The 22154-nt window shown below is 31.3% G+C and overlaps 1 protein-coding gene, 1 non-coding gene and 1 pseudogene across 2 annotated transcripts; 1 reads left to right on the top strand and 2 right to left on the bottom strand.

Annotated features, from left to right (window-relative positions):
* Positions 1-872: 872 nt before the first annotated feature.
* Positions 873-945, bottom strand: TRNAA-AGC (transfer RNA alanine (anticodon AGC)). Its single transcript has one exon. It is a non-coding gene; the product is annotated as a tRNA-Ala (tRNA).
* A 417-nt stretch (positions 946-1362) lies between these two features.
* Positions 1363-6853, bottom strand: LOC107913514 (bifunctional aspartate aminotransferase and glutamate/aspartate-prephenate aminotransferase-like; annotated as a pseudogene).
* Positions 6854-18239: 11386 nt separating this feature from the next.
* Positions 18240-21659, top strand: LOC107913513 (receptor protein kinase TMK1). The gene is made up of 2 exons (XM_016842130.2): positions 18240-20804; positions 20889-21659. The coding sequence occupies exons 1-2, from the start codon at positions 18341-18343 to the stop codon at positions 21413-21415; spliced, it is 2991 nt and encodes a 996-aa protein (XP_016697619.1). The 5' UTR covers positions 18240-18340; the 3' UTR covers positions 21416-21659.
* Positions 21660-22154: the final 495 nt, after the last annotated feature.

Genomic DNA, 22154 nt, shown 5'->3' with positions numbered 1-22154 from the left:
AGTTTAACTCAATTATGCTTACATTCTTGTTTTGGTCACCCAACGTTAAAAATTTTCAATTTAAGCACTGACGTTTGAATCAGTTCCTATTTTGTCACCCATCGTTAAATTGAAAACGAAAAACCTTTTTCTTACTTGTATAATAACACATTTAGTCTTCAATATTTACATATTCCATCAATTTGATCTTAATTCTAAATAATTCAATAAATATGACCTTCACGTTTACAAATTCTATCAATTTGATCCTAATTCTATGTACCTTGAAGGAAATATCCTTCAAGGTACATAGAATTAGGATCAAATTGATAATATTTATAAATGTGAAGGATTAAATTTATTAAATTATTTAAAATTAAGATCAAACTGATAGAATACATAAGTATTGAAGACTAATTGTGTTATTTATCACCCAAAACAAGAACAAATTCATATGTTAATGCCTAAATTGAATTTTTTTTAAATTTGGTGACCAAAACAGGAATGCGAGAAATATCTTAATAATCATGATAGATTTAATTTCATAATTAATAAAATGTATTAATATTATTACAACATTTAAAAAATAAAGCTTTTAAATAAATGATTATTTCATAATTAATAAAATGTATTAATATTATTACAACATTTAAAAAATAAAGCTTTTAAATAAATTATTATTTAATTAAAATTTAATTTTATATAATTTTATATTAATTAATTAAAATTTTATATTAATTAATTAAAATTTTATTTAAAAATTTAGAAACCCCAGCTAGCGTACGGGGGACCTAATGCTAGTAATTTATTAAAATTTTCATACACGATTATATCTTATTTATGTATTATATAGGAAAGGAATTAATTAAGAAAATGAAAAATTGAAACACAGTTGGAGATGCGGGGTATCGATCCCCGTACCTCTCGCATGCTAAGCGAGCGCTCTACCATCTGAGCTACATCCCCGCTGTCGATATGAGAAAATTAACGATTATTACAGCATTATATGAAGGTATGTGGACGACAAACATCACTCAACAAATTCTTCTATAATTTCGCTTTAAATTCTTCTTTCGATTATCAATTTTTGTAACTAGCTTCAATGTCTCGTTTGTGTTTCGTAATCAATTGCATTACATCACATATAGAATAACAATTATCAAGTTTCAAGAATTGATATCCCTTGGAACTTTGAGATTATTCCCTCTCCTCTTCGGCAATGGATACCTTTATATTTCCCATACCTAGAAACTTATACAAGAGAAAAAGAAATCATGGTTCTTTAATGAATTGGTTTACTCTATTGTTTCATTATTTATGGCTGCAAAGTAGTTGAGAAAGAGCTTAAATTGAAGCAACGAACAAATCAAGGCATGAAACATATAGCATGTGAATAGGCAGTCCATTCACAAACACATTGATACAAACCTAACATTGATCAATAGAGCTTTTCGAACAATCTTTCGACTAGGAATTTTCTCCCCACAATCCTGGTACAATAATTTCCGGATTAAAAACAATGCATTGAGAGCATGTTAAAATCTCTGTAAGCAAAAAAAATTCAAATCACTAAATAAAGTACAACATGCTGATTGCTGAATGATATAATTCATGTGTTAAACAGGAACAGCAGGCCTGAGGGAGATGAGTGCTTTCTTAATTCTCTCAAAAGAAGCTTGTAAGGTGGTGAGGGATGCCGCATATGATATCCGAATGCAGCTATCGTCCCCGAACGCATCTCCAGGGACTAGTGCAACCTGCCAATCATTACAACCACTCTTTGATGTTTGATGATCTTTAATATTAAAAACAATATTCAGCCACTCCCTATAATATTGACAAAACCAGGCCTAGCAATTTTTAATTAATTTAAAAAGAAGTGCCCTGAAACAGTATTCAATGAAGCATACCTGACCCTCGTCCAGGAGGTATCGACAGAGTGATTCTGAATTTTCAATTTTACCAAAACCTTCAACTTCTAGTCCGTAGTAAGAACTGAAATCAATGAATAGATAGAAAGCTCCCTGCAAACAAGTAGTGCAAGTAAGAAGTATGTTGGTTGAACTTGACATTGAAGAAAATGGGAAGCACATAAACGAGTTTTTTTTCTTTGGGGAGGGGGTAATAAGTAGGGTTTGCCCAATAAGAGATTTTGCGCCAATTAGCTTACCTGAGGTTCAGATATCTTAACACCTTCCAATTCTCCAAAGCTTTTAACCAAGAAATCTCGACGTTCCCTGAAGGCTTTCACCATGGAAGAAACTACTTCCCCACCAGCAAAACCCAAGCCTAATGCAGCAACTCCTGCTTTTTGTGCTATACTACTAGCTCCTGAAGTGGACTGAAAAACATAAACCAAATTAAGGTTTTGTTTTCAACATATCGATTAAAGTACTGAAATTACACTAACTAATACAATAATGCTTTGATATGCATAAAATACATCAATTTCAACCTATTGGCACTAATTGACATATTGGTTTTCCATTGCCTTATACTGTATGAGATCAGTAATTTGAACCGTTCTTAATATATCAATTTCAATTGGTTGGACATATACAAATGTTTAGATGTGTCTATCTAGCACAGTCAACTCAAGCTTACTCAGCATCATTCTTCTTCCCTTAACACTTGCAAACCAGGATAAGCAAAACGTTGTCATTATGTTAGTTAATAAGTTCTGATTTTCTCCAAAGACAAGCAGCTTTAGCCTTTCAAGCACAGTCCAATAATCTTATTCCCAAGACATGTCTAACCCCACCTCCCATTCTAATTTGGCTCAAATTTTATCTTCATTCGTTGTTTTAGGGCTCAAAATTTTATGTCAAAACATGATAATACTTTGCTAACATTTGGTCAACAGATGGTTCAGTATTTTATTGACTTCAACGATCACAATATGCAAGCTCATCTGATGGCAGCATCAACCCTCCAGGAAAATACAATGCCTCTAACTTGTCAAGTATGAGTAAACATAAGCCCCAGTAAAATAACATTAATGCAAGCACATTCAGATAATTGACCAGTATAAGTCAGAGATAAGTAGTGGCTGCATCTGCAGTCCCCAATATACCACACAGCCAATCCAAGAAAAAGTGCCAAAATTCTGGTTATTTTCTATATCAGACTGGAAACAAAATCCACTTGATCTCCAATAAAGTTCTTCCCAGAGTTTATTACAGGCAAAGGCAATAGCATGACTGCACTAATGCACGAAGGATGTAGTTTGCTTTGCCAAAAATAAAAATGATGAGTATGATGCAACCTACCTGACTCTGGATTTTATTACATGCTGCAATAAAGTTCTTAGGTCCAGCAATATATCCAAGTCGCCATCCAGTCATTGCAAAAGCCTACATATTTCATCTTCAAAATGTCAATCCTCAAAATGACCACTAAAGGAACTACACCAAAGCTAAGCATGGAAAATTCATCAATTAAGTAAAAGGAATACTTAACCAACATTTAAATGCAATTGAGTTACCTTGGAAAAGCCATTGACTGTTAAAGTCCGCTCCCACATGCCTGGCAATGATGCAAAGCTTGTGTGAGTTGCTGGTGCATAAATTATATGTTCGTATATTTCATCAGATAGCACCTGAATAAGCCAATTACAAAAAAGCTCAGTGATTGAGTATCCACATAGCAGGTTTGAGATTTCAGGCAGGTTTGAGATTTCAGGCTATTTAATAGTACCAGAAGCCTGGGATTCTTTGCTACAATTTCTGCAATTTTTTCAAGCAGTTTCTTAGGGTAAACAGATCCAGTTGGATTTGATGGGGAGCATAGAATCAACAATCTTGATTTTCAGTGATATTAGACTCAAGGAGCTCTGGGTCCAATAGAAAATTGTCAGAAATGAGTGTTGGAAGAATAACAGGTGTTGCATCGGCCAGCCTCGCCATTTCCGGGTAACTCACCCAATATGGAGCAGGAATTATAACCTGAAATAAATTAAGTGCTCATAATCAAGTCGCCTCTTATTACTCTACTTGTTAGAAGCATGATTCTGAGTGCCTAATTAAGGTTACTATCAGACATACATTGGAAGAAATATCTAACACCATGAACAGGAAATAACCATTCTAGCATGCAGGTAAATATTATAATATTTACAAATTTTATATCATTTTCTTATATATAGAGGTTATTTTAGTTCATTTGGCTTTCTATCCGCACTTTCTTGACAAAGCAAGCTAATATTTGATCTATTTCATGCTGAGCATTTCAAATCTATATGGTATTTCTGATTGCCTAAATTTGTAACCCAGCAACTTTAAGTTAAATATGTACGTTGTGACTGAAACATTGATAGCATAATCAATTAAGAAATTCGGTCTATGACTAATTAATGATCAGATCATCGAACACAACCGTAAATTCTTGTGAAAGAAAACTGTAAATTAAACAGTGGATGAGTTTCGAAACATGAACTTCATGGGGTATTTGAATTTGATTATTCTGAAAATTACAGATGGATGCATTCAATATATGAAAAAGTAAATAAGTTATACAGTAGAAGACACCTTTGATATTCTTAGATGAGAGTAAGGTTTTCAAACTCACCTCTCAGAAACAATGGTTTTTGAATGTAACATTTTCTTACATATTGTAATTATTAGCGCAATTATACTAACAAATGAAATTTAAATGCTTTATTCCTATTCATGTTCCAAAAAACAACTAATATCAACTGTCTTACTCAACAAATACCCAACTGTAGGACAAAAAAGATCAGGCATAGTATTTGTGTCCACGTTTTATTCTTGTTGATGGAACAATAAATCACTGGAATGGGTTATAGATACCAAGAATATTCACTCAATTCAAAGGTGACTATGTCATCACTAGAAAGTCCCCAGTTCTATGAACTTTTGTGATTTGAATGTAGAAAGAAAGAAAGAAAGCAAGATAAGTAAACATGGTTCAGCATTGGGTGAAAAGAGAAATAAATCTACAATAGTAATTTCACAACAAGGTCAAAAGAGGTTGGGGAGGATTTCTTAAAACATACTTCCAGTACATTCTATGGTAAAGATTGCCAAATAGAAAAACTTTACCTCATCCCCAGGAGAACAAACTGCAAGAACTGCTTGAAGGATACTCTGTTTAGCACCATTACTGACCACAATTTGGTCAGGTGTGTAAGAGATACCATTCTCCTCTTCAACAAATTAAAAGAAAATACATAAAAAGAACAAGAAAAAAACATGAGAAACCATGCCTCATCCTACTCCGAAGGTAAACACACATCAAGTTTACAGTTCTAAATCAAAAAAGCACTTGCATAATATATACACTTACCTTTTAGCTTATGACAGATTGCTGTACGAAGTTCCAAAGTACCTGCATTAGGACTGTACCTTGTGTAACCTTCACGAATAGCATTTATCCCAGCCTTGCTTTCCAGAAACAACAGAAGAACAATAAATTAAAATACTTATTAGTGGAAGAAGAGACTCTAAACCAAAAGAGGTCAAAACTTAAAAAGAGAAAATAACAAGAAGGACCCAAAATGCACAAGAAAAAGAAAAGCACCTCAGCTATAATGGCTGATGTATCAAAATCAGGCTCTCCGGCAGCCAATCGAATAACAGGGACACCAGCTTGTGCAAGAGCAGTTGCATGATCAGTTATAGCCACTGTCTTTGAAGGCTTCACAGAGTTAACTCTGGGGCTCAAAGAGATGTCAACTTTCACTTGGTTAGAGCTGCTACTCTCTGCCTTCGACATTGCACTTATTCTATATAACTGTTGTCTTGAAGTCTCAACAGATCTGCCAAGAAGCACATACAACTAGACAATGAAACTCTCTATTAAACTGGTGCTCCTTCTCCCTTTGGGTGATAATACTTTTCTGTAATTTTCACACAAATTAACAAATGCTTGCACAACATGTTTAACCTTTTTTTAATCTTTAAATTGATAGATAGAATTGCTTGCAATAGTTTCACTAACGGAAGTTTCTTAATTTAAAATAGTTGTACAACTTCAATGAATCAGCTTAAGGAATGAGGCAAACTAAAAGTAAGGACACTTCTCTTTAGACTTGTAAAAGCACACTACTACACAAAATTACCTCCACAGCAATTTGTCCTTACTTATTGCCAAGATACCCTTTTAACTGCTGAAAAGATCTTCAGTCTACACTATCATCTTGTACAGAATAAATATTATATTAATTACCAGCTGCTACTCAAAACAATTGACTGATATTTGAACATATTGACGCAAAGGATTTTGACATAGCAACTGCATGTACTAAAAATCTCGAAACATAGACATGAGATCTTCATAAATTCAAAACTAAGGCTATCTATTTCACAAAGACTTAATCTTTGTGGAAAAAGAGTAAAAATTGGAATGGCAAATTCTAGTACGAAAGCTAACAAATTTAAATGACACAACTGATGACCCAGAAACAAATTTATGGTATTGCTCCAATGAACTGAATAGACAGAAGATACGATTTGTTAAATGCAACCACAACCCAAAATTTGTTCCACTAAGAATCAAATAAGAGACAAGGAGCAGGAAAGAACTTACTTGAAGGAGAGATTTGAAAAAGAATTCAAAGAAACGGAAATAGAGACCTTGGAGGCGGAATTTGATCCCAAAAATGGGGAAGCGAAGCCAACACGGGGAATGTTTGTTGAATTATGAAGAGAAATTGCCATTTGAATGAAGATTCAAGAGAAGATTCTGGTCAAGAGATGGAAGCTGTTGTTTCTCATCCAAATAAATAAAAGCGAACCCAAAGCTTAATATAAACAACAAAAAAGAAGATGCAAAGGGGTTGTTGGAGAAAATGAAGATGGAGAGAGGTTGGTGGAGAGGGGGGTTGGTAGTGGGACTTGGGAGAAAAGGAAAATGAAGGAGTTAACTAGAGATTTTATCACCAGGACAAATACAATCAAACTTTGCAATTTTTTAATTATTTTTTTAAATAATAAAAATTTAAAATGCACTTGAATAATTATTTTAATTAGAAAATATTTTCGTAAATTTAAATCGATTCGTGATACCAATTCAATAAATATTATTTTATTATATTAAAAATATAATCATATGAACGAGTCACTTGTTTAAATTTTATTAGTTAACTGAGTTGAAAAAAAAGAAATATTAATTAAATGCACTTCCTGTTCAAACTCAAGATGTAAATTTTTTAGTCAAATATTGTGAGTCATTGAGGTAAAAGTTGAGTTCATAAATTCTATATCTTGAATATACGGGATAACATAGATCAAAAGAGCGGATATGTGAAAATAAAATACAAAATGATAATAAAATGAAATGAATGTTGGAATACTAGAATTCAGGATATGGCTTACTTGGATTTCTGATCGTCGATTTGCAATGCAGAGCGATGAGTTTTTGGTGGGCAGGATAAAATAGAGGACTGGAGGTAAGATATTGAGAGAAGGGAAAGAAGCAGATGTTGGCGGAGGATTGGGATTTTGTGGGAAAGTGGTGGTTTGTTTTACTATTCCACCGTCACTCTCGTTGCGGTGCGAAGAGGTAGAGTGGAATATTAATTTTACATCTTTACCTCTACTTTCATGCTCAATCAAAAATTTTTATTGAATCAAACTGCTCTTGGTCTCTCTCTATTTAAATGCATTAAGCTTAGAGTGATAGTGAAATGCTTAAAGAATTTTGTAATTTGGACACATTTAGAACTTCCAGTTGAAACACTTTTTCGTGTCTAATTTGGGTGTACTTTATATCGTCAGAAAGAGAATTTGAAAATCTATTCAAATATTGAAACATCAATGCCAAAATGCATCAAGAAAAATTCCAAAAGTAAAGAGAAAGTTATAAGTTCTACATTGATAGATAATTTTGACGTATTTTCGCGTTTGAGTCATATCTCCTAACATATTTAGAGTTTGGAGTTGAAATTTCTACAATGAATGAATAAGATGCAAATATTCAATCAACTTTCTTGGATTTTTTTCCATTAAAAGTCATCAAATAACATGTGAAAAATGACTCCAAAAGATAACAAAAAAGTGGCCTAGCGATTTATTACTAGCAAGTCTTTTGCATTGTCATTTTCCTCCTCACAAACCTTTTCTTGTTAGTGTTTGTTTGTTTCTTTATCCTGTAAAATCTTAAGTTTCTTATATCTAATACGTATTTTTCGTATAAGTTTGAGTTGTTTAATTTTATTATATTATTCTAAATTTTTAATGCTGAAGTGAAAGTGTGAAACTCTTAGCATATATTAAGGTAAATTATATACTCATCATTTGAGCTAAAATTAATTATTAATCACATGGCATAATTAAACTTGTAAACTAAGATTTTTCTTTCGTTATAGACAATAAATGGCACAATCAATGCTTAGATATTTACCTTGGTTTGTTGTAAAAATATATAAAAAAAAATCGGCATAATAAATATTTGAAATTTTTTTTATAAGTTTTGAAGTTATCAAATGATCATAATACAATATGTTATTTTTGAATTAAACGTTGAATTTCCATATTGCATCATCATTTGCTTATGGATTCATTTGTTAAACCCTTACACTTATTGGACAATCATATTGGACCCTCGTTTGATGGGCATTATTTTGTTTATGGATTCATATGCTTACTTATTGAACTTAAATTGCTAAATTCTCCAATTGGAACTTCCATTTTGTGTGAATTCTAATTGTGTAATAACATTGAGTACCAAAATTTAATCTTAATATGACCCCAAGAGTGAATCATTCAATCTCAATATATTTTCTCCTAAGTATTTGTTTATTTTATTTTTAGTTAAATTATTCCGTTGATTTTTATTTTATTTACTCCTACTTACATTTCTGACACTCATTTCAAAGTTAAAATTTAAATATGTTTTAGTATAATACTTGTAATATTGTAAGTTCTAATCAATTCTCTTATGGATCGAATTCGGATTCTCAATATTTTATTACTTGAATATAACCTACACTTGAGTTATAATTTAGAAAATGTCGGTCAAATATGGGGTCGTATACTGAAAGACAAAAGAACAAAGGATTTTTGGGATTTTGGTAATCTTTTTCTCTCTTTGTTCTTTGTGTATCAATAAGAAGAAGAAACAAAGTTGGGGGTTGGGAAAGAAGTCTTAAGTTCTAGTTTTGAGAATCAAAATGGGAGGGAAAATATTATGAAAGTACCTCTTTCTAGACTGTCTAGCTCTTTTCCTCTAGTCTACATGACACTCTTTCAGGTCCATGTGTTAATATGTGTCGGAATTTAACAACATTAGATCCGAGTACCAAAAGTTGGATAAAGATATTAAATCAAACAAATTGAAAATACATGTGCCACATTGACAATTTTGTTAAAGTATAAGGGTAACTCTTGAATTATCCCAAAAATATACTTAAGTAATTAATAATTTGGATAGACATTACTTAAAATGAAATTATAAGTAATAGTAATAATATATTAAATATAATATATTGATGATTTCATTGTTTATTTGTAAGACATTAGAAAAAAAAATTATTTCAAATAATTAATGATTTCTTTGATTCCTTTGAAAAACTCAATAGTCTTCTTCTATGAAATCCAATCATTCTTCTTCACACATGGCATTAGTTTTTATTCTAATTATCACATTCTCTGTATACCTGATCATGGAGGGAGTAATTCGTTCAAATTTGAAAATTTATCTAAAGTGAGAGAGTTTAACAAAAATCATAGGGTCAAAAATTAGATTTGAACAAAAAAATAAAGCTCATTTTCTAAACGGACTAGGCCACATGTAAGATTTTTTGGCCCAAGCCCGATTCAGCCTGAATCAATCTAAACTTTTTTTTCAATTGTTTTATTGACATTTCACTCCTATATTACTATTATTTTATTTTTATTGTTTGGATATTGTATAACTCTTGTTTTATTATTAATTTTGTAACTATTTTAGAGACATTTACTTACTAAGTTGCAACTATCTTAATATTATTTAAATATAAAGGTTTTTTTAATATATTTTTAATTTGTTAGAAAATATTTATTTTAATGTTTTTAGTGTATTTTATGTATTATATTTTTAAAATTTATTTTTATATAAAAAATAATATAAAAATTTAATATGAGCAGGTCGAGTTGAGTTCGGGTTTAGCATTTTTATTCTGGGTCAAATTTAGATAGAATTTTGAACCCGTTTTCTAAGCCAAGCCAAAACCCAAACTTAAAAAACGTGCCTAAAATTTTACATCAACGTGACTTGACCCATAATCAAATCTACTTATTGAGCATTAATGTATGTTTTAGGAAATAACTAATCATTTCAAACTCTTATTCATCGTTCTCAAAGTATTTTATTTCAATCTCCTTACAATAAAATAACAAACATGAAGGCACTTTTCCAAGTATTGAACTCAATCCTTCTTCTGGAGCAACAGGAGCACCCTAAATTCCTAAAAAGAGATAGTGGATTAATTTATTTCATAGATTTAAAATTAAATTATCAATTTGGATGTAATTTTTTGTTTAAGTTTATTTTCAGACTTATATTTTTTTTCAAATTTTTTTACTTTTCGAACGAATCTTCAGACGTAAAGAAGTGATCCGACTCATAACTAAGTCTAATTCTACTTCAAAATTTGTCAAGAGAAGCAAGCCATGCTGACATAAGATTTGCATAATTACTGATTTAAGCAAGTTTAAATCAAAATCATCAAAGTAATTTGGAAAAATGTTTGTGGATTTAGAATCGCCTTTCCTATAACATAAACAATTTCATTAACACTCAGGTGATCCCATATAATGCAACTTAGGTGATTTTATTAGCCCTTAAAAGCAAATTCTACTCAACAAACCACAAGCAATTCTAATATTTAATTGTTTTCAAAGTAGAAGCAATAAGATTGTTGATTTAGAATACAGGGAAAGAAGGAAGCCATAAAAAAATCGAAATGATGAAATACAAAAAACAATGTTATACAAGGCGATTGAGTCTTAGTTCAACTAGCATCGGTATTGCTACCAATACAAGAGGACATGGGTTCGAGTGCACTGAAAGGCATTATTCTCCTATTTATGTGTTGGGAAAGGACTGAGTAATTCTAAGTATTGTGTCAAAAAAAGAAGATATGATCTGAACCTATAATGCATGAGACCACCATATTATGCTCTCACCATCTTGATGCCAAGTTTGGAATTTTTATCAACATAAGTTCCCTTGCTAAATTGTTGTCTAATGCACAGTTTGTTATTGACATTTTTGGGCCTTAGGTGAAACAATAAATTGAATCTTTTTTTTTTTAAATTATAATATGTAATATAATAAAAATTGAAATTTTTTTGAGATACTATGAGAAAAAACATTTATGTTGAAAAATTTAAAGCATTTAATTTATTTATTTAGTCTGAATTTTTTTTTACATTAAAATTTGAAAAAAAAAAATTTAGCCCTTCCCAATTTCGAATTTTAGATAACTACACTCTCAAACAACCTCTAAAGTTGGGCTACTAATGGAATAGAAATCAAGTCCAATATTCAACCCAACATGAAAAGCAAGAAAATTTTAGGAGGAAAGGAGTGGTAGTGAATGAATAATTTTTTAATCTACCAAAAAATTTTAATTTAGTAACTTAAAATAGTTGTAATCTCATACATACGAGTGTTAGTAAAGAAGTCTTTGTAATTAATAAACTAATGTCGAGTAAAAATAAAAGAAAAATATAAAACATTTACCTAAACTAAAATTAAGGGCTTTAGTAGGCTTTTTTTCAAGCAAAAGGACTTTAATAGCCATGTAGGGACTGAAAGTGATATTCAAATAAAATTCTTCTAATAATAATAATTTTAATATTCTAACTTTGTCCTAAAACTTAAAAAAAAAAAGGAGAAATCCACTTTTATTATTACCACAATTTCCATTTTTTGGTTCCAACAATTAATAAGCAAAAACATTTTCAATTTAAAAATTATAACAAAAACAAGAAGCCCTTCAATTAATTGTTTAAGCAATGGTGTACAAATTTTTTTTATTATTAAAGAGGGTAAAAGCTGTTACATACCAATCAATTTAAGAAAAGATAAATCAATAACATCTTCATGCAGCACGTTCAAAGCAAAATTAAAAGGTTGGGATTAAGGGTAAAAGTCAATAATCATTCTTTCTGCGGCATTTGCTAAGCAATCTGTCATCATATTGTATTCTCGATACACGTGCCTAATACCAATATCCCAATCTCAACACAACAGGTCTCCGATGGCATGAATGGCATATGAATCCGACTGTTATATCATCAGAGTACCCTTAACATAATACAACGCTTTCAAACAATTTGTTTCTAGTAACACATCATGACAATCATGGATTATCCTAAACCATTATCAGGATTATCCAGCTGACGAAGCACTAAATCAATCCATGTTAGACAACAACGGCCTTGAAGATTTGACACAACCTTGTTTTTTCCACACTTTAAACTCACGCTTGGTTATCTCATGCATAGACGTACCAACTCTTCTCATTGCATGCACGAGATCTTTTGAAGAAAAAGTAATAGAGTGGCCCACTGAGTTGTTGTCATCATCCTCAACGATCACAGCTTCGTGATTTGATTCTGGTAAGGTAGCAGCACTAATAATGACCAGATTGAAATCAGGTGGAATTCAAGACCCATTTCCCTTACTTTCTCTTATCCCACCTCCTTGGATCGGTCTTTCTCAATAATAAATTATAGCTCTTTTTCGGTAACCTTCGTGATCGGCCCAAATTATAATTTTAAAAAGAAACTATTAAAATCCTCAAAATTATTTATTAAGCAAAGAAAATTATATGTTCATGTGAAGGAGCCGGCACATGCAATCAATTTAATCCAGTCATACTTCAATGATTTTGAATGTCAATAATTCGAATTTAATAAACCAAACAATCTTTAAAACATGATTACAACAAACTACAAGTTAGGTTTGGTTAGTCAATTTAATACAAAATTTATTTAAACTGGCCCCTTAATTTTAATTTTTTCTTTTTATAATCAACGACAACAATACACCATTGTTAGAGGGATTCACGTCACACGTATTCACATTTCTTACACAATATTTGGTTGTTTAAAATTCAACTAATTTCGATATTACTGATTGAGTCTTAATTCGATTAGTATGTTCATTATTGTTAATGTAGGAGTATGTAAGTTCGAGTGTACTGAAGTGCATTATCCTCATATTTATGAGTTGGAAATGGACTATGAATAGTTCTAGCCAATATAATCAAAAAAAATTAGTTTCGAGATTTTCAAATAATTGATAATTAATATTAAATGAAATTCGAACTAGAAATTAAGAATATTTTTTATAAATACACTCAAAAGGATGTCCTTATTTTTAATTTTGAATATAATCAAATACGAACAGATGGCAACTGGCCAACAATATATTGTAATGACACCCACAAAATCTGAAAGAGAAAAAAAAGATGCCTACAAATATATAACATATATATTGGTTAAATTCTACTATCAGTCCTTGTATTTTGTAAAAGTTGTGGATTTAGCCTCTACCCGAACAATAGTATTTGATTAAGCTTAATTACTAGTCTTGTACTATGTGTACAATTTTAAATTTAATTCATATTCTCTTATTGGATCATTCTAAGTTCTTATACTTTTCGAATCTCGAAAATTCAGTCTTGATGCAAATGACAATTCTTAATCTATTAATTGAATTTTTAGTGAGTAATATGTAGTACTAAAAAACTATCATGACATTTCACGTCAAATTTTGAAAATAGAATAACTATCATGACTAAAATTTAAAAAAAAATAGAGACTAAAAATACCAATATAAGGACTATATACAGAAATTTGATTTAATGTTTCATCAAAGCTTTGATATTGTTTGACATGGAAGGACGCAACAAAATAATATCAGTCCAGCTTAAGCATCAAACGCCTAATTGGACCACAAAATATGAAACAGAGAAACTTTCAACTTGGACAGTGTTTGCATGAATTGTGGATTAATAGCATTAAATACACCTACAAACATGGTTAATTTATTAATTCAACCCCCAACATTTTTTAAAATTTCTTCCCCAAATTTCGAATTGCCGATTTGGGGTTTTTAGAAATAATATTGTTTAATTTAACTTTTTTTTTGTTGGTAACAAGTCAAATTATCTGTTGAATTTAATATTTTTTCATAAATAAATTGATGAAATTATTCCTTTATTATTTATTCATTAATTGCATGTTTAGAGAATATAAATGGTTAAAACAAAAGTGAGGAAGCTAGTCAGATTGAGTTTTAACTCAATTGGTATAGTTATTATTGTTTATTCAGTAGGATGTGGGGTTCAAATGCGCTAAAGTCCATTATCCGCTTATTTATGGGTTTGGGAGGAACTATAGATAGTTTTAGGCATTATGTTAAAAATAACAGATATGATTAGAACCTATAATGAATTGTTAAAATAAAAATAGAATAATCAAATTAATCTTAATCTAAAATAATTAAATCTTAATGGACCTACAGAATGCGGAGAATTAGTTGCTGGGTTCGCTCCGATAGATAACTCGAGAATTTAAAATATATATAAATTTTGTAAAAAGTTTTAAATAATTAAATTAAGATATTAAAATATTACTAGGGCTATCAATTATTGTAGGGCTTTACTAAACTATAGGCCCAAAACTTTAACAAAGTTTAGATAATGGGTTGTAATGATTTTACTCCCAAATGATCAATTTGCTTATAACTATTATTTCATTATATATTTTGAATTTTATTTTCATACAATTTTTAATTTTTTCGAAATTTTACAATTTAGTTACTAAATTATCAAAAATTTATTCCGAATTAGAACTCATATCATTAAAGTCTTCATTATTTTATAATAGAAAATAGTTACTTTTATAATAATTTAATCAGTTGGAAAGTGATTTTAATATTTAGTATGTTAAATTTTATTTATTTTCTTTCGGAAGTTACTTTCTCAACAACGTGATTTTCACGATAAAATAGGTGAGAAAGTTTAGATTAAAAAGTAAAAAAATATATTAAAACAAAATTAACCCTATCTTATACCGGTTTAGACTATTAATCTATTAATAAACATAAAAAAAAAGATATTGCCTTCTTCTCTTGTCTTACTATTTGATTTTCTTTATTACTTTAACGAAGTTTTTACAAGTAATATATATACATGAATTTATACGAGGATAAATTTATTTAATAATAGTAAATTCATAAATTATCATTACATTCTTAAGAACGTACTTACTAAATCAAATCTGACAATGTAATTTCTATAATTTTTACGATATTTTAATCAATATCTTTCGATATATATCAAATATTGAATGATCACGTTCCATGAAACAACATCAAACATTATCTAAAATCATATTTAATTTTTATAATAAAGTTTGGGTTATATGGTAAGTGCGGTGTAATCTTATTGGTTTAAATGTGATTTGAATATTGTAGGGGCAGGAAGCACTTAAATAAACGCGTTGATTTACGACATCCACAGTATAGATTTGCTAATAATCACCACAACAACTTACATTTATTTAATTATTATCTAATTATACTATTATCTGATACCTCATATATATTATTTTTATGAGTAGAGACCCACAATGATTTCGATCTTTTAAACTCTTAAATCGAAAATTATTGCATACTTAGACACACTTAAATTAATATTATCTAAATTGTTGTATTAATAACGATGTCAAATAAATTAAAAATTTTTAAAATTTTTATTATTATATTTTAATAATTCTATTTTCTTACATTTTAATAATACTAATACGTGAAAGTCTTTGTATTTGCGAATATAGTGATTACGTAAATTAAGATAAAAATAAGTTTATAAATATAAAAAAAACTTTAAATTCAAAATATATATGATAAATGTTATTCCTATTTTCATATATAATCAATCCTCTCTATAATTAGATTTATTCATGGGTCGGGCCACCCGATCCAATCTGAAATCTCGCTCAAAAAGTGAAAGGATTTAGGTAAAAATATAAGTACGAAAAATGGGCTTAGAAAAAAAATAAGGTAAATTTAGAAGTAAAGTTTTTTGGGCCCAGCCTAACTTTGCAAAAAAAAAATCTTGTTGTTTTGATGTTGTTTTTCACTATTTTACTGTTGTTTTCTTAGTGTTTTGTTGTCATTATATTGTTTTGTTGTTATTGTTTAATTATTGTATAAGTCTTATTTTATTGTTAATTTTATTACTATTTTAGATGTATTCGCTTATTAAGTTGTATCTATCTTAATGTTATTTAAGTATAAATATTTTCCTTTTTAATTTATTTTCAATGTAATACATTGAGAAACATTTATTTTAATGTTTTTAGTGTTTTTGATGTATTATATATATTTTAAATTTTCACATAAAAATCAAATAAAAAATTTTAATACGGTCAGGTTGGACCCAAGTTTTAATATTTTTATCCGGCCAGGTTTGGGTAAAAAATTAGGCTCATTTTTCTAGCTGAGCCTAAAATTTTGTTAGGGCCCGACTCAAAGCTAGCCTAACCCAGCCCATTGACAATTCTATCTATATAACAATCCATTTATTTGTCTGGATTTTGTTTGTTATAGAGAAAGAGACAATTGTTGTAAACTTATAATAGAATTTATATTGTGAATTTTCATCAAATAAATAAAGTGAGAACTATATTTAAAAAAAATATGAGAATCAAATCAACAAAATTAAAAGACGTATAATAAGTACACGTATTATTGTTTTTATGCATATTTTATTTTATATTTTTTCACATGATTAATTATAAATTTCATAAATCTAACAAGTTCAATTAATCAGTATGAATTATTAAATTTAATTAATTAATTTATCGAGTTACTGAATTCAAGTAATCAATTTATAAGTTTATAATGATCTAAATTCACAGCAGAATATTTAATTAGAAAACTTAATAATTTCTTGAATTGATTTCTTTAATTCTACTCTCGAAAGATTATTTTCATTTAATAAAATATGATTAATAAATTTCTTCACGTGAAATTTAATCATTTTATTACAATAATATTTTAATTGAGATAGCTTTCATTCGCTTATATGAAATAACTATAATTTTACTTAAAAAATTTTAGACTATATTATATATTATAATAGAAAAATAGTGTAATAAAAAAAATTGTATTTCATAACTATAAATACTGTTGTTAAAAGTGAAAATTTATTATAAAATGTTAAAATAAAAAAATTCGATTCTTCTAAAAATTTAATTATTATAACAAAATATTATTATAACAAGTAACTGTTATAAAAAGTATTTATTGTAAAAAAAAAATAATTACCTAATCTTATAAAATTGTAAACAAAATGATTAATGGGTGGTGGGATTTAAATAGAAAATTGATATTGGAATCATAATGTTAATTTCCTACTATACCTAAAATGTACTGCTCTAGGAATATTACCACTGGACCATCCTAAATCACTGTGATTTCTTTCCTTATAATTTTATCTAAATTTTGAATTTTATTTACAAAATATATGCTTGTTCTTTACCTATTTTTTCTATTTTAAAAAAAAAAGGAATTTTTGTCGAATGAGTATTAGTTTGACTAATATGAGTGTTGTTGTCAATACAGAATGACATGAATTTGAGTGTGTTGAAATGCATTATCCCCTGTTTTAGATATTGCATTAAAAATAACAGATATGATCAAAACCTATAATGAATTTGAAATAGATTTTTTATCATTTACTACTAAACTAATTAAAAACAGAAAGGTATTAATATAATTGATTTAGGAGGATTTCTTTACAAATTAATTTTTCAAAAAAAAAATATTTTAGTGGAAACTAGAAATGTCACAAATAAATAGTTTTAGAAAAATTAAAATACCTTAAAAAGAAGAGGATGAAAAAGAATAAGGGAGGGATATACATTCTACAATTCTAGAACTCCTTTAAGTAGGTAGGACCCAATTTATATGTACCAATTATTTTTATTTTAGAAAAAAATATTTTTATTTTTAAAAATTTATATATATATAGTGATACAATAGAACATTATTTAAGGATTTCTTTGGACGGATGTTTATTTTTAATACAACTAATTTTTTTATCTTGCATTATAATTAATCAATTTAATAATTACTATTACTTTTATACTAATTATAAATAAATACATCGTTTATTCAAAAGAGTCCCTAAATTTTTTAAATATATTATTTTGATTCACATTACTCCAAACCAAAATTAATTAATTAAAAAATATTGATTTTTTAAAATTATATATTTAATTGAATTGACCAGTTTTTTTATGTGTATGTGTATCCAAGTGTCCCCGCCGTTTCAGACTCGCAATCACCGCTCTTTCTATTTCTCTCTCTTCCTTTCCTTCCTTTTTAATTCCCTCCTCTTATGCCTTGTTACTCTTTTTTTTTTTCATCATATCATCAATGCCTCATAAACCCTTCATCAAACCCATCCAGCCAACGCCATCATAAAGTTCTCAACTTTTTTTCCCTTCAGATTCCCTTACTTTCTCTCTCAATTTTCCCAAGAAAAAAACAAACACGAGGAACAACAATGGCGAATACCCTTCCCTTTGGGGGTGGTTGTTTTCTTTTTGGGTTTCTTTCAGTTCTTTGCTTCTTTGCTTTACATGTCTCTTCTCAATCCAGCCCTGATTCTTCAGTCATGGGAAAACTCAAAACCAGCCTAAAGCTCCCTTCTTCGCTCGATTGGTCTGACCCTGACCCTTGCCAATGGACCAACGTTCGCTGTGAAAACCAGAGGATCACCCGGATTCAAATTCCCAGCAAAAACGTTGGAGGAACCCTTCCCCCTGATCTCAAAGACCTGTCTCAGCTTAAAGTCTTTGAAGTCATGAACAACCAAATCAGTGGACCCATCCCGAGCCTTGCTGGGTTAAGCCTGTTGGAAGAAGCCAACTTCCATGACAACAATTTCTCATCTTTCCCTTCTGATTTCTTCACTGGCTTAACCTCGTTAACCGCTATTTACCTCGATAACAACCCTTTCGGGCCATGGCAGGTTCCTGAGAGCATAAAGGAAGCGACTTCTTTGAAAGCTTTCTCTGCTAACAAGGCTAATCTTAATGGGAGATTCCCAGGTTTGTTTGACCTAGCTACTTTTCCAGGCTTGACAGATTTGCATGTGGCCATGAACAACCTTGAAGGTGAATTGCCTGCATCCTTAGCGGGTTCTATGATTCAGTCTTTCTGGGCTAATGGGCAGAAGTTGAATGGGACAATTGAAGTGATACAGAACATGTCTTCTTTAAGAGAGGTATGGTTGAATATGAACCAGTTTAGAGGTCCCTTGCCTGATTTTTCAATGTTGACTCAGTTGAGCAATTTGAGTTTGAGGGATAATCAGCTCACTGGGGTTGTTCCTTCGTCTTTGATGAACTTAAAGTCACTCTATATCGTGAATTTGACTAATAATAAACTTCAAGGGCCAACCCCTAAATTTGCTAATGGTGTAATTCTAGATATGAGGGCAGGTAGTAATAGATTTTGCTTGGATGATCCTGGTGTTGCTTGTGATGAACGTGTTACTATTTTGTTGTCTATAATGGAAGCTTTTGGTTATCCAGAGAATTTTGCTGATAATTGGAAGGGGAATGATCCTTGTAATGACTGGTTAGGTATTTCATGTGTTCAAGGAAATATTGTGTCTATCCTTTTTGCAAAAAAAGGGCTTACTGGAACTATTTCTAGTAATTTTGCGAAGCTTGATTCCTTGACAACTTTGGATCTTTCGGGTAATAATCTTACTGGCACAATACCAACAGAGCTCACTACATTGCCGAAGCTTGTTCGATTAGATGTTTCGAACAACAGGCTCTATGGAAAAGTACCACCTTTCAGGCAAAATGTGGCGGTGATAACTGCTGGTAACCCTGATATAGGAAAAGAAATGGCTTCTCCACCAGCTGGCAAGTCCCCTGGTGGATCTCCTGCTGGCGGCGGCGGCAGCAGCGGCAGTTCCTCTGGAAATGGTGAAAAGAAATCGAATACGGGGACTGTTGTGGGTTCTGCAATTGGTGCGGTTGGTGGCTTGAGTCTTCTTGTTTTGGGTATCCTTTTGTATGCTAGAAAAGGAAAGCGTACCAGTAAAGTGCAGAGTCCAACTACTGTAGTCATACACCCTCATCATTCCGATGACCAGGATGGAGTTAAAATCACTGTCGCTGGATCAAGTGTCACTGGTGGAAGTGAAACTTTCAGCCACACGAGCAGTGGACCAAGTGATGTTCACTTGGTTGAGGCTGGCAACATGGTGATCTCGATTCAAGTTTTGAGGGATGTGACAAATAATTTCAGTGAGGAAAATGTGTTAGGAAGGGGTGGTTTTGGGACAGTTTACAAAGGGGAATTACATGATGGGACAAAGATTGCTGTGAAAAGGATGGAGTCCAGTGTTGTGAGCGAGAAGGGTTTGGCCGAGTTTAAGTCCGAGATTGCAGTTCTTACTAAGGTTCGTCACCGCCATTTAGTTGCACTTCTTGGATATTGCTTGGATGGAAATGAGAGGCTTCTTGTATATGAATATATGCCTCAAGGGACCCTTAGTCGGCATCTATTCAACTGGAAACATGAAGGTCTGAAACCACTTGAATGGACTAGACGACTTACAATTGCCCTAGATGTCGCTCGAGGTGTTGAGTATCTACATGGTCTGGCACAACAGAGTTTCATTCATCGAGATCTTAAGCCGTCAAATATTCTTCTCGGAGACGATATGCGTGCCAAGGTTGCAGATTTTGGCTTGGTCCGTCTAGCTCCTGTGGATGGCAAACAGTCTATTGAAACAAGACTAGCAGGAACCTTTGGGTATTTGGCACCGGAGTATGCAGGTAATTGGGTTTTAGTTCCATTACAAATATTTCAAGTTGCTTGAGTTTCTGGCATTAGAACTAACATTGCTTGCATTTTGGCAGTTACTGGACGAGTAACCACGAAGGTAGATGTGTTTAGCTTTGGTGTGATCCTCATGGAATTGATCTCAGGCCGAAGGGCACTTGATGAAACTCAGCCTGAGGAAAGCATGCACCTTGTGTCATGGTTCCGTCGGATGCACATGAACAAAGAAACCTTCCGGAAGGCCATTGATGAAACAATCCAGCTTGATGAGGAAACGCTAGCCAGTGTTAGCACAGTGACTGAGCTTGCTGGCCACTGTTGTGCCAGGGAGCCCTACCAGAGGCCAGATATGAGCCATGCGGTCAATGTGCTGTCATCACTAGCAGAGCTCTGGAAACCAGCAGAACCCGATTCCGACGACATCTATGGCATTGACCTTGAATTAACTTTACCCCAAGCATTGAAAAAGTGGCAAGCCTTCGAGGGGAACAGCAATGTGGATGACTCCTCATCATTTCTGGGAAGTACAGACACTACACAGACCAGCATACCATGCCGGCCGCCAGGTTTTGCTGATTCATTCGCATCAGCTGATGCTCGATGAAAGACACAAAGAACAACAACGCAAGTTTCTAGTGTCAAATCGATTGTTCCAAGATGTTTGGGTTTGTTCATTCCTTCTACTTCTTCATTTCCCATTACAATCTTTGCTCTCATCAGTTATAGTTTGTCAGAGACGGTTTCTTTCTCCAATTTATTTATCTCAGTAGTTTGAACAACTGAAATTTTCGAATGTCTTGTACAAGTTATGGAAATGCAATCGAGTGACGACGTATCTTGCATGTCTATTCCTGCTGGTGGCTGTTCATATCGTTTCTTGTTCGACAAGTTTGATAGTTGCAGAAAAGATTTGACATTGACAGTCATTCTTTGTTAGCATGTCTGAAATAAGATTGAACATGCTCATTCAACCAGAAATTGAGGAACTCAAAACTCATATTTATAAAAAATATAAGAATGGTAATCAAACTAGTCAACCAACCCCATTAATGAGATTTATCTTTTGCACCGCCACACCCTTAATCTACTAAACATTTCATACAAAAATATCTCCCGATTGGATGATATATTCCTTTGTGTTTCACTCACGTACTTAAGCCTTTTAGGAAAAAAGAAGGCGGATGATGTGAGAGGAGAATGAGGCGAACAGCTCATCAAGGCGCAGTCCCGAATGTCCGAAAAATCTATGTCGTTGGTTTTGTCTGATTTATGCATGATATGCCACGTGTGGTAGAGAGAGTGGACATGGGAATGCATGCCAGCTGTGTTAGTTGCCTACAATA

This window comes from Gossypium hirsutum, chromosome A13 (assembly GCF_007990345.1).
Source record: "Gossypium hirsutum isolate 1008001.06 chromosome A13, Gossypium_hirsutum_v2.1, whole genome shotgun sequence".
Lineage (NCBI taxonomy): Eukaryota > Viridiplantae > Streptophyta > Magnoliopsida > Malvales > Malvaceae > Gossypium > Gossypium hirsutum.
Note: the sequence above shows the minus strand (reverse complement) of the source record. Positions and strands in the feature narration are given on the sequence as shown.